General features: G+C 42.4%; 2 protein-coding genes across 3 annotated transcripts in view; one reads left to right on the top strand and one right to left on the bottom strand.

The window, feature by feature from the left end:
* RABGGTA (Rab geranylgeranyltransferase subunit alpha) overlaps nucleotides 1–13,402 on the bottom strand; it is a 316,511-nt gene extending 303,109 nt beyond the window's left edge. For both annotated transcript variants that reach the window (XM_069238152.1, XM_069238151.1), the window contains exon 1: nucleotides 13,303–13,402. The gene's annotated coding sequence lies outside the window, so the exon portion shown is untranslated. The remainder of the gene's footprint in view (nucleotides 1–13,302) is intronic.
* On the top strand, nucleotides 5,461–12,517 carry LOC138301551 (trichohyalin-like). The gene is made up of 4 exons (XM_069242070.1): nucleotides 5,461–5,570; nucleotides 10,081–11,177; nucleotides 11,368–11,871; nucleotides 11,967–12,517. Exons 1-4 carry the CDS (start codon nucleotides 5,461–5,463, stop codon nucleotides 12,515–12,517), a joined length of 2,262 nt encoding a protein of 753 aa, XP_069098171.1.
* Nucleotides 13,403–15,666: the final 2,264 nt, after the last annotated feature.

Below are 15,666 nucleotides of genomic sequence, written 5' to 3'. Positions count from 1 at the left end.
CGCCCCAGAACCCTGCCTTCTCTCCTTACCCGGTCCTTTTCACTTTCTCCAGAATACTCCCAGTACGTCCTCCCAAACAGCACAAGTTGTCTTGTCTCTTATTGTACCCCACATGCCCTCTGCAGCTGCACCCTTAGAGCCATTTCCACTTTCTGCTTTGATCTCTCTCCCTCACTCTTTAGCTTTTCATAGTCTGGCTGACAACCCCCCCACCCCACTTATTCTCCTCTCTCAACCATTTCCTGACACCCTTCATCACCATTTCCTTTGCTTCTCTTCCTTGTTTTCCCTCTCCCTCAACCCCTTGGACTCTCTTTCTTTTGGCCTCATTGACCATGTCACCATTTGGCTACTTTTCTTTAGCACTTGGCCTCTCTCCACATCTATGCATTTGCCATGGTGCTGCATCCCCTTCTAACCATTCACATCCTGCCACTTGCTTTTAACATCCCCTTCTGAGGTCTTAAATGTTCTGTCCTCTTACTCCTACCCTTGGCAACGACTCTTTTTATGGACCCTTCTCGAAGTAACATAGGACTCCTCTCCATTTAATAAAAGTCACAGCAGATTTAGTAGGCAGCACTAATTAATAGAGCAGCCATTACGCCACTTCTGAGACATTCACAATATACTAACAAATAACCTCTTACCTACTCACAGTGTATGCTGGAATCTCCATATTGAGATATACACAAAATTCTGAAACATTCAGGTGCAATAAATCCCATTAAAGAGCCAAAGAAAGCCCCATCTTTCTGGCAAGACACCCTCATTGGGCACCTTCAGCTCCCTTGGACTCCTAAAGAAAGCCTTGGTTTGACTAACTTCCATTCTGACAGGACACAGGCAGTTGGCCTCCCTCCTTTCTGTATCACCCCTGAAAACCGCTTGTGTGGGAATTACCCCAAGTTTATTGCTGTGTGCTCTTTTATTCAATTTATATATGAAACATCAGGTGGATCTTACCCACGCAAGCAAACAAAATCATCATCTCTTAGGCAATGATTTGGGTATGTTCACAGAACAAAAATATTCCGGTACCTTAGTGCTGTTCCTTATGGATATAAATGGCGGCTCACTAAAACTCAACAGTGACACAAATTAAATATTAATTTTCAGAGACTCTTATTCTTTACAACCTTCCAATTGGTAGCTACCTGAACTAGAACCCCATCCAATCCCCGTGAAACCTGCTAAAATCTGGGATTTACATTTGATTGCAATCTACCTTTTAATGAGTTTCATATTCTTGTTTCTACAATGCTAGGTTGTTGCAGAAAGTCATTCCACTTTTGACTACCGGTTGCCATGAAACAGTGGCCCATTCTGTTATTCACATTTCCATAAATGAAACGTCTTGGTACTTGGGACTACCAAAATACCTGACAGACAGATTCCAACTCATTCAAAACATGGCTGCTAAATTACTACTGAGCTTGACCTTCTATATGTTACAATTACAAGGACTGCAACTGGTGTTTTTAAATCATGTTTTCCTGAGCCATTGTTCTCTTTACAACAAAGGACCTCACTTTATACAAGAGAATATTGTGCCTCAAATATGTCCGAATGTACTCTCCACTTCTCCACAACCTATTTTATTTGAGTTCCTACCATCATGATAGCATGTCTGGGTTGCAGGTTGTTTCCTACTTGGTTGCCAAGAATTGGAATGTTTTTTGTCTAACTACCACCTGAAAGTCTAAGCATCTTTCCTTTCTGAAAACAAACAAAAGATCTAGATGTTTAAGTTGTTTATTGTCTTCCTGTCAGTCAAAGGTTGACTCAGCAGCACCAGTACATCCTGCTTGAATAACAGTGTGCTTAGCAGGCTTATTTCATTATTGTATTCATTCAAGTGTGACTGGTATGTCTAGATGTTGGTACCATGCTTATTACCCAACAGGACTAAAGCTGTTCTTTACTGTTGATGCCTAGCAAGGCCAAAAGTAGTTTGAGACTGCTTATGTTCCCATCTCTAGGGGACCCAACCTGGCAGTTTGGGCTGGACTGTAGCTATTAAAGCAGGTCAAAGCCTGACTTGCAGTTTCTGCAGTGGTACAATGAGCACAATTTGGGGTGGACTACAGCCCAGAGTAAATATCTGTGGCTGGGATGAACTCGGCATTCCACTCATCTTTAGTTTTTTCACAAGTGAAAAAAAAAACAGCACAGACATTGCAACACCAGACTGTCAACCAGAGAATGCACATCCAAGAGGTGTGAAACTTCTCCTGTCTCACCAAGACACACACTTTTAATGGTTTTCATACCTATTGCTAGGTCGATCTACCTTAAGATCATTTTTCTCCCTCATGTGGCTATCGCCTTGCCTGCAGCTCTCACACTTCCAAGGATTTTCTCTTATCCCAATGTGTCTTAACTACTCTAATCCATGCTAACATATCTTTTGTGACTCATTTGGCAACCGTAATTCATTAATTCCTTATTTCACCTTAAATTAGACCCTAAAAAATATTTTCCTACTCTAATGCATTTCAATTGAAAGTTCATTTTAGATCAGTTTCCACTCCAAACATCCACAAGCACCGTGTTGATAGGCAGACTAATACATCACTATTCTGTTGCTTCTTTTCCCCCAGGACTTTGTCAATGCCTTGGATCTGGCAACCAACAGCAAATTCACCATTGCTGCTGCATATGCATTGGCACTGAGTTCAACCACAATGCCCCAGTTACAACGGACCTTTACTACTAAATCAAAGAGGGAGCTCACTTTCCTTGCTTGCATTATGGCCCGTGACATATTTGCTATATCGTTAATGACACTGCTGATTCTCTTGTCTGGTATCAATAATTTTCTTTTATTGTCTTTCCCTCTCCCACTCTTGCATATCTTAAGTGGACCAGTGCCATTTGTGACACCTTGGGCCAGTCCTACTTTCACCCAATAACACGCTATCATTGCTGGGACATTTAGTTCAATTTTAAGGTCTGGCATTGAGACCAGACTATTGTCTTGTCCCAAAAATCATATATACTATAGATACACAGAGTGCAATTTGATTACCCTGCTTTACCCATTGGTCGTTTAAAATGCTATTCACATTGTGCTTCTGCCCACCACAAGATACAGCATGGGGCAGTGAGTCAACCAACTTTACTTATTGCTCCCTACACTTTGAGTTAGTGAACAAAGCTTATGTTCTTTGTTCCTGTTGGTACAGAAAAGTCCTCAGCATGGTAAGAGACGTGTACCCCTGCGTGAGTGCCCAACTGTACTGTTGTCTGGATCCTAAGGCTGATTTTTTTGTCATAGGCAAACAAGGATCATGTCTGTGTGCTATAACATAGGTCAGTCTCACGAAGTGAGGTCTTGCTGGATTGGGATGAGCACCCAAAGTGCTACCCTCATAGTGGTGGAAAGCTACTGCTTTCACCAGGAGTTGAGCAGCACATGTGCAGTGGTGGCAGCATACCATTTAGTGAACAGGTCCTTTTTACCCTGGGCCAGTGGAGTGAGGCCTACCAAAGTCCCACATGGCCTACATCAGGTAGATGTGGAGTGCTGCACCACGCAGAGTAGTGACTCTCTAGGTTGTATGTGTCCATGGGAAGGGCACAATACAGGGATAAAACAATACTGTGCAATAGGTATATGTATGGTTAGTGCATATACTAACTGTATGCATGCCTGTTGGTAATATATTAGATGAGAAATGCATAGTGTGTTTGTAATGGAAGCATGTGCTGGGATTATGTGTGCTTGTGTGAAGTACAATAAATGAAGGATGAAAAGTTGTGCAGCACACACATGGGAGTGTGTGTGCTGGCAATGTGTTTGTAAACAGCACACCCAAGAACAAAAACAGAAAGCCTACAATACTGAGCAGCGAGCAGAGATTATATATGCTAAATGCATGTGTGACTGTAGTAGCACAATGCATGAGGTAACAATGCTGGACAGTATATCTGCTGTGAATATACACAGAGTAAAAGTATGCCTATAATGGTACACTAAATGGAGGTACTTGGATTCCATTTTGGGAAGCCCGGTTTGCCTGGTAAAGGCGTGATAAGTGGAGGAATCCACCCCCCAGACAGATCTGTGTATTGCTGCATTCCTGCAAGTTGGGAGGAATCACACTGGAGGGAAGGATCCTATCTTTACACTTCAAAAGATGACTCTTTGATTCGGTGACAGATCACTAGGAAGGTGCCTTGACACATGTCAGGAAAGGAGACGGGGCTGACAAGAGAATCATACAGAGTATGGCTAAGAGACTAGGGGCCAGATGTAGGAAACGTTTAGCGACTCGCAAACGGCAAAAATTGCCGTTTGCGAGTCGCTAAACGCGTTTCCCAATGCAGAAATGCATATTGCGAGTCGGTACCGACTCGCAATATGCATTTCGGAATCGCAAATAGGAAGGGGTGTTCCCTTCCTATTTGCGAGTCTGAGTGGTATGCAATACCATTTGCGACCGCGTACGTGGTCGCAAATGGTGTCGCAGTTACCATCCACTTCAAGTGGATGGTAACCCACTCGCAAATTGGAAGGGGTCCCTATGGGACCCCTTCCACTTTGTGAATGGACCCAAAAATATTTTTTCAGGGCAGGGAGTGGTCCCAGGGACCACTCCCTGCCCTGAAAAAATACCGAAACTAAAGGTTTCGTTTTTTTTTTAAGTGCAGCTCGTTTTCCTTTAAGGAAAACGGGCTACACTTAAAAAAAAAAAAAAACTGCTTTATTGAAAGCAGTCACGAACATGGAGGTCTGCTGACGACAGCAGGCCTCCATGTTTGCGAGTGCATATACTCGCTATGGGGCCGCAATTTGCGACCCACCTCATGAATATTCATGAGGTGGGTCATTGCGAGCCCATAGCGAGTTGCAGTCGGTGTCTGAGACACCGTACTGCATACCAATTTGCGAGGTGCAAATTGCGAGTCGCATGGACTCGCACTTTGCACCTCGCAAATTTTTAAGTTGCTACATCTGGCCCTAGGATTCATCTTTTGATGCACACATCACTGTGACCGATATTAAGGTCAGTCAGCTTCAGAGTCTTGCCTGCTATGACAGACAGTCTTTCATGAAAAAAGAAGGAAAAGATAAGTGTCCACTTTAAAAGAGGAAGAACCCAAACATAAAACTTCAAAAGACTCAGACTTTAAATTACATTTTGGGATCTGAAATGTAACTATAAGAAGAGGATGTTGAGACCTCAAACTTTGTCATCTCCCAAGCTTGTGTGAGGAGGGGAAGCTCTGCAAGACTTCTGCCTCTGGCCAGGATTAGGACTAAAGACTTGCTAGTCTCTCTGCTAGGTGAGTGGACACCACCGAGGAAACCGAGATCATCTGCCCTGGGGACTGGAGCAGAGGAGAGCACTGAAGAAAGTAGCCCTGCCGAGAGGACTGTCAGCAAGGTGTGAGGGAACAGCTGTGTATTGATCAGGTTGTTGCCTGTGTGCAGTGTCACCTCAGGGCCACCATATGCTAGAAGAGGATTGCCGTGGACTGAGCCGTGAGTTGATCACAGTGCAGTACTGGAGAAGCCCTTACTGCTGCGCTGCAGTGACTCCATATACCAGAGAGGGCAACTGGTAAAGTTACTACTGTGAGAAGTGCTGCCACTCGTAGTAGTCTTATTGGGGGCACTTGTAAAAGAGGAGCCTAAGCCTGTACTGTTAGTACCATGGCAACCCAGGGTGCCAGGAGGGACTGTAAATACCAATGTTTCCAAAGGATTTGGTCCTCCTCCCGAAGAAGAGGCTGGGGCTATGTTCAGCAGGCTGGACCTGCACTGCGAGGTAACTGCCACCGACTGATCACTAAGGCCTGCCAAGGACAACATTGCACCCTCGCAGTGCTCCAGTTGGGAGCTGAAGAAAGGAGTCCCCTTCTCACCAGTCCCAAATCCACCCTTACCCCCTCTGCCTCTGCTGGGAGAAGCCAACTTACTGCATCTTCGCTACCTGGGAGCTGCTCCGACAACTGAGAGAACTTCAGCAGCACAGATCAGGAAAGAGTCTGTGCTGCTGGGTGTTGCCGCAAGGGTCGCAGGCATTATGACTTCTCCAAGCAGAGAGCCGGCTGGACCTGAAAAGACCGGCTGCAAAACTGTGCTGCAGCACCATAGTCACTTTTGACTATATCCTTAAGACTCAAAGGGGAAATCGAGTATGGCCTAATATCGAGCATTCCCTGGACGTGTCCACCAGTGAATGGAGAATAACCTGAACATTTACACTAAGGAGGATGGGGCAGGGATTTGCCTGACAACTAGTAGAGCCCCGACCTCAAGGGGATTGTGCTGTTGCTTCCAAAATGTCGTATTGCACATGTAGAACTAGAAATAAAATACTTATTTTTCTTATAAAAGCAAGTATTTGACTGGGTATTCATTTATTGTTTATCGTACTGTTTGACTTTGAGCTGTGAATCATGTTCACTGACCTGTACCTACACTTTCCCATGAGGGAACCTTGACTGCTCAATCATAGCTACCACTGAAATTCAAGTGCAGAAGGGGTACCTGGCCCAGATGGGCGTGATCCATAGTAGTGGGGCCCAGTACATCAGGAGTAAAAGGCCTCAACCACCACAGTTGGGCCTAGTAGCCCCTGCATGTTCCATGGCCTTCTGAAAGGTGTTCTGTCAGTTCCCACCTGCCTAAAAATAGTTCCTTTCGTGACAAAGATGGTTCAAAGTGTATTTTATTTTTTATATATTAATTATCATTATGGGCTATTTACTTTATCGGAATTTAGGGAGCCCAGATAGATGATTTATCATATTTCTCCTTTTTCAAGTTGCTGTAAGTAAGTGTTTAAGCAGAAGTGTGCCACTGTACCTGCCTGGAATTTGGTTGCTCGGTTTCGTAGGGATTTATTCTTGTTACTGTCACAAATAATAAAACGGAAGTTCATGCTGACTGCAATGGAGCACAAGACAAAGACAGTCCCAAATTAGTCCTGCTGAAGTTTTACCTTCTCAGGTTTTGTGCCAGAAATCCCACTAGTGCTAGAAAGGATTGCAGGAAGCAAGGAAAGCGATGTAGGCGGCGAGGTGCGAAAAGCAGGCTGGTCATTGCAGACAGGCAGGCCAGATCTTTGTGGTGCCTAAAGAAACCTTTGGAGGCATGCCTTTGAAATGCACAGATGCATTTCCTGGCTCTGGCTCCAGACTAATTACAGGGGGTATGCAGCCCTTCGTGTAGAGGCAGGGCGGAGTCTAGTCAAGTGGAATATGGGCTGTGCCTAGCTCTCCCTTCCCATATTGCCAGTAATGGCCCACCCAGCCACACCTTAGCTCCCATTGTGAATGGCTTTCTATGAGCAATTCAGAAAGTCTAACTGTCGCTCACACCCAGTCGTGTGACCCATAGACTGGTTGCAGGCACAAAATGGCTGAGGCGAGAGAAGGCCAACTTTCTAAAAGTGGCATTTTCAGAATTGTAGTTTAAAATCCAACATCACCATGAGTTACAATTTTAAATTAGGATTCCAAAGACACCAAAAAATGAACTGGTCATCTCTTCCATTTGGAAATGACAGTTATAAAATGTAGCAAGGCAACTCCAATGTTATCCCATGGGAGAGACAGGCCTAGCAGTAGTGAAAAACAAATATAAGGGTTTTTCCCCAACACAATATGTAAAACTTAAAGGTACATAAGTAAAGGGCAGGGTTGTGGAATTGATATAGCCCAACACGCTGGACATATTGTTTGGGGTCATGTACAACATGTTTTCATTTTGTCCTTGGGACAAGTAGGCCCAACACTCTGCAGCTCATTGGCTGCCAGTTTACATCACCACATTATGGAGCAGGGAAGGGAATTGCCTGCAGTTGATGTAATATTTGTATACATATGTTAAAGCTGTCCCAACTTCTATTTATGGTTCATTAATCCAAAGCCTTTATTATTAGGGTGAGCGGTCTAAATAAATGTTGTAAGCAGGGACTGTACTACTGACAGTAGTTCCAGTAAAAACTATGTGTATATATGTTTGCAAAGTTTAACAATATGAAGCTACCTATAAAGCTCCCATAATGCTCTCTGATTAGATGCAAATACTTGCAGAAGCTTCAAAGCAAGATTGCTTTCAAGATGAAAGTCATAAAAAAATGCAACAAGGAGAAAAATGTTTTGCTAAATTACTGTGATACTTAAGATACCATTTCTTTGAAGCATCATTTATTTAGTATAATAATGTGTTGATGCATGCTAGTATTTCCAAAGTATGTTCATAATGGAAAACCAATGCAAGCTGTTTCAATATGATTATGGGAAACATGAAAATAGAAAAAAGCATTGGCAAAGCCAATAGATATGATACTGGTTGGAAGTCTTTTGGTTTTGTTAATATATATCTTATTTTGCCATGGCTTTAATAAAACGTTATTGTTGTGGGAGCTGTTGGGCCCTCACCATTGTAACAAACATTGGCAAACAATAGAAATACTTGTTTTGGTCTCGAAAACCAGACATTGCCACAATAGTTCCTGGCACTGATCAAAACTACTTTGTGTGCCGATATGCTCATTGTGAAAGAGTAGATTATCACTCACAGTGAACACAGCCGACAGATGGATGGAGAGAGATAGAATATTAATAAAAACAAAAACGTCTTGGTTAACACCAGACCTAATTAGGGACCCAATTCTTAAAGAAAGTCACAAAAGTGTACCCAGGGCAGATGTCTTGGCATTAGTGCAGATTTACATATTTCATGAATTCACAAGAACTTACACAAGTAAGTAGACTAGGAAATTGTAGATGTAGAAAATATTTGTGAACTGTATTTTAGCACAAGCAAATATGCATGTGTAGATTTGCTAATGTGAAAATATGTGCAATATTTACAAGTTCACTTTCCCTCCAACCACTTTTTTCCCCCAACCCTGGAATAAGTTTTACTTCTGCCCTTGTCAGAAGTAAATTTCCAACCTTTCTCAGTGTGGGAAAAGATTAGCAAAGAGCTGGCGAAAGCCCTTAAAACATGAAAGTTAGTAGTTTTGCACAGACACAAAAGGGCATTCCAACCCTAGAGCTATTGCTTACTGCTACCTCCAGCCCTAGTACATAATTCTGAGGAAAGGTGACAAAATAAACAAATTGCTAATATTCAAGTCCTATTGTAGTATTAGCCCAACATAATAACAGAGGCTATTATTAGAGTGCTTATTTAATGAGACTGCTGCCATAATTTGTTGCCACACTACAAGGTACCAAAGGAACAAGTAGATTTCTTTTACAGGAGGAGTAGATTTATGAAGCAACTTGTCACATGGACAAGTAGAAAATGTATTAAATTCCACACCCCTATAAGGGGTCATCAGGCTTCCTTTTGTTGGAGTATCCTGGCTGAGAGCTATGGGGACAGTCACACCTAAATGAAATGGAGCAGAAACAAAGGCACACAGAGTATCACTTTACAGGTACTTAGACGCATGTTTTTGATTGTGTTCAGTTCCTGTATATAAGAGGTATGTATGCACTATAAGAAAGTCAGATGTGTTCTGTCCCAGTATTTATAGAAATAACAATTTAAATAGCACTATTTTGTTTTCTTTCTATTATAGCGCAATAGTGCTACTCATCCCACGGAAGGGTGTCTGAGCACTTTGCATCACACTTACACATCGTCAATAAATCATATGTGTGTAAGTCAGTGTACAGGATGTGTTACATATGACAGTGAGGGTTAGAGGGTATAGTAGTTACATGTCCTTCTGGCTTACTGTACTATAGTACAAAGAATACAATTTATGAACTGCAAGTAACAAGAGGATCTCTTTGTTGCAAGCAATAGCCTACTCGCCCATTTACATCAATTAACAAGTATTGCCGAAGCCAAAATGTTTCGCCTTTGTTCTAACTGGGTTCTAAAACATTTTTTAAAAATTATAATAATGTGAGTTTTAAATTTCATAAACTGTTAATGGTTTATCAAATTTAAAACATAAAACAAACATTATTATAACATTTTTCTAATATTTGTAATCCAGTTAGAAAGAAGAAACAAAGGCGAAACCTATTGGCCTAACGGCATGTGGTGAAGAAGAAAGAAGACAGCAGTGAAGAAAGCAGGCAGGAGACTGAATGCAGTGAAGAAGAAGAAGAAGAAGAAGAAGAAGAAGAAGAAGAAGAAGAAGAAGAAGAAGACGGTAGTGAAGAAAGCAGGCAGGAGACTGAATGCAGTGAAGAAGAAGAAGAAGAAGAAGAAGACGGTAGTGAAGAAAGCAGGCAGGAGACTGAATGCAGTGAAGAAGAAGAAGAAGAAGAAGAAGAAGAAGAAGAAGACGGTAGTGAAGAAAGCAGGCAGGAGACTGAATGCAGTGAAGAAGAAGAAGAAGAAGAAGAAGAAGAAGAAGAAGAAGGTAGTGAAGAAAGCAGGCAGGAGACTGAATGCAGTGAAGAAGAAGAAGAAGAAGAAGAAGAAGAAGAAGGTAGTGAAGAAAGCAGGCAGGAGAAAGAAGAAGAAGAAGAAGAAGAAGAAGAAGAAGAAGACGGTAGTGAAGAAAGCAGGCAGGAGAAAGAAGAAGAAGAAGAAGAAGAAGAAGACGGTAGTGAAGAAAGCAGGCAGGAGAAAGAAGAAGAAGAAGAAGAAGAAGAAGAAGAAGAAGAAGAAGAAGAAGAAGAAGGTAGTGAAGAAAGCAGGCAGGAGGAGGAAGAAGAAGAAGAAGAAGAAGAAGAAGAAGAAGAAGGTAGTGAAGAAAGCAGGCAGGAGGAGGAAGAAGAAGAAGAAGAAGAAGAAGAAGAAGAAGAAGAAGAAGAAGAAGAAGAAGGTAGTGAAGAAAGCAGGCAGGAGGAGGAAGAAGAAGAAGAAGAAGAAGAAGAAGAAGAAGAAGAAGAAGAAGGTAGTGAAGAAAGCAGGCAGGAGGAGGAGGAGGAAGAAGAAGAAGAAGAAGAAGAAGAAGAAGAAGAAGAAGGTAGTGAAGAAAGCAGGCAGGAGGAAGAAGAAGAAGAAGAAGAAGAAGAAGAAGAAGAAGAAGAAGAAGAAGAAGAAGAAGAAGACAGGCAGGAGACTGAATGCAGTGAAGAAGAAGACGGTAGAGAAGAAAGCAGGCAGGAGACTGAATGCAGTGAAGAAGAAGAAGAAGAAGAAGAAGACGGTAGAGAAGAAAGCAGGCAGGAGACTGAATGCAGTGAAGAAGAAGAAGAAGAAGACGGCAGTGAAGAAAGCAGGCAGGAGACTGAATGCAGTGAAGAAGAAGAAGAAGAAGAAGAAGAAGAAGACGGCAGTGAAGAAAGCAGGCAGGAGACTGAATGCAGTGAAGAAGAAGAAGACGGCAGTGAAGAAAGCAGGCAGGAGACTGAATGCAGTGAAGAAGAAGAAGAAGAAGAAGAAGAAGAAGACGGCAGTGAAGAAAGCAGGCAGGAGACTGAATGCAGTGAAGAAGAAGAAGAAGAAGAAGAAGAAGAAGAAGAAGACGGTAGTGAAGAAAGCAGGTAGAAGACTGAATGCAGTGAAGAAGAAGAAGGTAGTGAAGAAAGCAGGCAGGAGACTGAATGCAGTGAAGAAGAAGGTAGTGAAGAAAGCAGGCAGGAGACTGAATGCAGTGAAGAAGAAGAGGAAGAAGAAGAAGAAGAAGAAGACGGTAGTGAAGAAAGCAGGCAGGAGACTGAATGCAGTGAAGAAGAAGAAGAAGAAGACGGTAGTGAAGAAAGCAGGCAGGAGACTGAATGCAGTGAAGAAGAAGAAGAAGAAGACGGTAGTGAAGAAAGCAGGCAGGAGACTGAATGCAGTGAAGAAGAAGAAGAAGACGGTAGAGAAGAAAGCAGGCAGGAGACTGAATGCAGTGAAGAAGAAGAAGAAGAAGAGGACGGCAGTGAAGAAAGCAGGCAGGAGACTGAATGCAGTGAAGAAGAAGAAGAAGACGGCAGTGAAGAAAGCAGGCAGGAGACTGAATGCAGTGAAGAAGAAGAAGAAGAAGAAGAAGAAGAAGACGGCAGTGAAGAAAGCAGGCAGGAGACTGAATGCAGTGAAGAAGAAGAAGAAGAAGACGGCAGTGAAGAAAGCAGGCAGGAGACTGAATGCAGTGAAGAAGAAGAAGAAGAAGGTAGTGAAGAAAGCAGGCAGAAGACTGAATGCAGTGAAGAAGAAGAAGGTAGTGAAGAAAGCAGGCAGAAGACGGAATGCAGTGAAGAAGAAGAAGAAGTAGGTAGTGAAGAAAGCAGGCAGAAGACTGAATGCAGTGAAGAAGAAGAAGAAGAAGAAGGTAGTGAAGAAAGCAGGCAGAAGACTGAATGCAGTGAAGAAGAAGGTAGTGAAGAAAGCAGGCAGAAGACTGAATGCAGTGAAGAAGAAGAAGACGGTAGTGAAGAAAGCAGGCAGAAGACTGAATGCAGTGAAGAAGAAGAAGACGGTAGTGAAGAAAGCAGGCAGAAGACTGAATGCAGTGAAGAAGAAGAAGAAGAAGAAGAAGACGGTAGTGAAGAAAGCAGGCAGAAGACAGCATGCGGATTAAGAAAGGAGACAGCAATGAAGAAAGAAGACACACAGAGGACCGCATGCAGTAAAGAAGAAAGAAGACGGCAGTGAAGGAAGAAGACCCAAGGCGGCATGCGGTGAAGAAGAAAGAAGACGGCAGTAAAGAAAGAAGTCAGCATGCAGTGAAAAAGAAAGAAGATAGCAGTAAAGAATGAGACAGCATGCAGTGAAGAAGAAAGAAGACAGCCTGCTGTAAAGAAGGAAAAAGACAGCAGTAAAGAAAGAAGACAGAAGACAACATGGGGGAAAGAAGAAAGAATATGGCAGTGAAGAAAGAAGACAACATGGGGTGAAGGAGAAAAAAAGATGGCAGTGAAGAAAGAAGACGAAAGACTGCATGCAGTGAAGAAGAAATCAGACCGCAGCGAAGAAAGAAGACAGCGTACAGAAAGAAAAAAAGAAGTACCGTCAGCTGGCCCTGACCTCTAGTATCTCTACCCTGACTTCTCAATCAGCCTGTCTCAAATACTCCCCGTTGGATATTCCTTTGGCCTTTTCGTCATCATTTCCATTTGCATTCTTCATCCGGCTTCTAGCTATCTCTGAATTAGGCAGTTGCTTCCTCATTGAACATCCACACCCTCAGATGGTCTTTATTAGTCTGTAAAGTGTTCTGACACGTTTCGCCTCTTTAACAGTTCCCATGTCCTGCATTATCAATCCCCTTGACCCATTTCATCCGCTTGGTCCCCTCCCATATATTCTCGCAGTCACAGGACTCCCAGGCCTATCCGCCAGCAACGCGGCTTCACACAACACTTTGCCTGATCCCACTTTAATAGTCCTCATGCTATCTTCTTTTCCCCATCTCCTCAGCCTGCGAAATTGACTCTCACCTTCTTCCTTCGGGTTCTATCTCAGCAGCTGCACCGGCAGATATACACTCCCATTAGAGGAATGATCCTTAGCTGACACAAGACCACGTGACCGGCACGCCAAGGCACGTTCTGGAGAAGTAGCGTCAGAGAGAACCTGTTGGGTAGTGGCTGGTTCTCACTAAAAGGCCCCGCCCAGACATCCGCCCGATGTCGTGCGACAGACTGTCTGTGCAAGGCTCACGCCTTCGGGGTCGGAGATTTGACGCTGATGGGACTGCGAAAAAGATAAAAATTCTCCGAGCTAACGCGTCAAGAATTTTACATTCTATTAAGGGCATGGAGAGGATTATGCTTTCTCTTTTCTTTATTGTCAAAACAGCAGCCAATAAAATGAAACAAAACTTTAAACTACATATCAAATGAGTCATAGCCTCATCCAATCATAACATTTCCCCAAGGCTATATAAGTTCCACAGAACTCCTGAACTGCAGCAATCCTTCACTTGCAGTGCCCCCCACCCTCAAAAAGCTCAGTTAAAGGTATTGATTACCCCTGGCAGAGATAACAAAATAAAAGCTAATATCCACACACATATAGGAATGGGTAATTTCACAATCAATTTACACATCTGGCAATAAACATTCACATGAAATTACATGTAGAACACACAGTTCACTATGGAGGGAGAATCCTTGCTTCCATGTCCTTAATAGAATCTAAAATTCTTGCCGCTATTGCTATAAAAAATGTAATTCTATGGCACGCTTCGGATTCTGCTAGTTTAAATTTGATTCACCACCCCATTCACCACATCTACAATTGGCTTATGATAGAACACCTTAAAAGTAGAATCAGAGGACCAATCCCCCGTGGCCATGATACCTTCCAATATTGCTCCATTTGAATTTGCTTTAGAGGCCATAGCTCCTCTAACAGAATGAGCCCCAAACAGAGTCACACCTATACCAGCTTCAGCCAATAACCAATTAACCCTGTGCGCCAGTCACTGAAGTACCCTGGCGGAAAGGTTTCTGTAAAGAAAGGAGCAATTACCCAGAGGCATTCTGCCTGAATAAAAAATTTTCTAGCTTACGCGTCAAGAATTTTCAATTCTATTAAGGACACGGAGGCGAAGATTATGCTATCTCTTTCTTTACTGACCCAAACAGCAGCCAATCAAAATACAGTTAAAAAACTACACATCCCATGATGCCTCACATATAGTCACATGGTCCAATCACCAACATCGATCTTAGCCCATAAATATCTTGACCCTCGATTCAGATAAAGTTCAAATTGAAATTGAAACTTGTTACATAGACTTGAAATCAGGAGTCAGGAACAGACACTCCAACCGAACATCAATAACTCAAAAGAGCCCAAACTCGAAGGGAAAACCAGTCCCAGGAAGAATAACACAAGAAGGAATCCTCATCACGAAGCAGAGAAAATTCAGGAATTCTTCTGATCAGAACCTATAAGTAATAAAACAGGTAGGTAATATCCAAATAATTGAACGATTTTCAATAAAACTGATATTCATATAAGTATACTTTAAAATGGGTGGGTAATATATAGCAATATGACAATCATATTCAACAGGTACTTTTAGTCAATAAACAACTGTTTCTATGGGCGGGATAATCCTTGCTTCCGTGTCCTTAATAGAATTGAAAATTCTTGACGCGTAAGCTAGAATTTCTTTTATTCTATGTCAGGACCAGAGGCTCCGATTATGCTAGTTTAAAGCTGCTCCATTACCACAGTGGCTACATCCAACACAGGCTTGTGATAAAACTTACGAAAAGTACTTTCTGAAGGCCAATCAGCAGCCTTCATAATGTCTTCCAGACGGGATCCCAGAGCATATGATTTGGAAGCCATAGCTCCTCTAGCAGAATGAGCTCCAAAATGTTTAGTTTCTATACCCGCTTCATTCATTAACCATCTCATCCATCTAGCTATAGTAGCTGACGTAACTGGTTTAAAAGGCTTTTGCAAAGAAATCAACAATTAACCTTTAACATCTTGTTTAAATTCTTCTGTAACGGCTTCATGCTCCTATAAACATTGAACCACACATAACTTAGAATTGTCTGGATACAATGGATATGATACTGACCTGTAATTCGTTTTAGTCCTTCTTGTCACCGTAAAGGTAACCCCATCAGGGGAATACACTCTACCAGCTAAGTCTAGAGCTCTAACATCTGACACTCTTACAAGAAATCAGACATAATAACATGGTTAGTTTAGCTGAAATCTGTTTGCGAGACAAATATCTATTGGCAGGCCAGGAATCCAAGAATTTTAAAATAATGTTAACATCCCATAACACTGAATATTTTGCTTGAGGAGGTTTAGATAAACTGATACCCCTC

This window comes from Pleurodeles waltl, chromosome 6 (assembly GCF_031143425.1).
Source record: "Pleurodeles waltl isolate 20211129_DDA chromosome 6, aPleWal1.hap1.20221129, whole genome shotgun sequence".
Classification (NCBI taxonomy): Eukaryota; Metazoa; Chordata; class Amphibia; order Caudata; family Salamandridae; genus Pleurodeles; species Pleurodeles waltl.
This window is presented reverse-complemented; position numbering and strand designations above follow the sequence as displayed.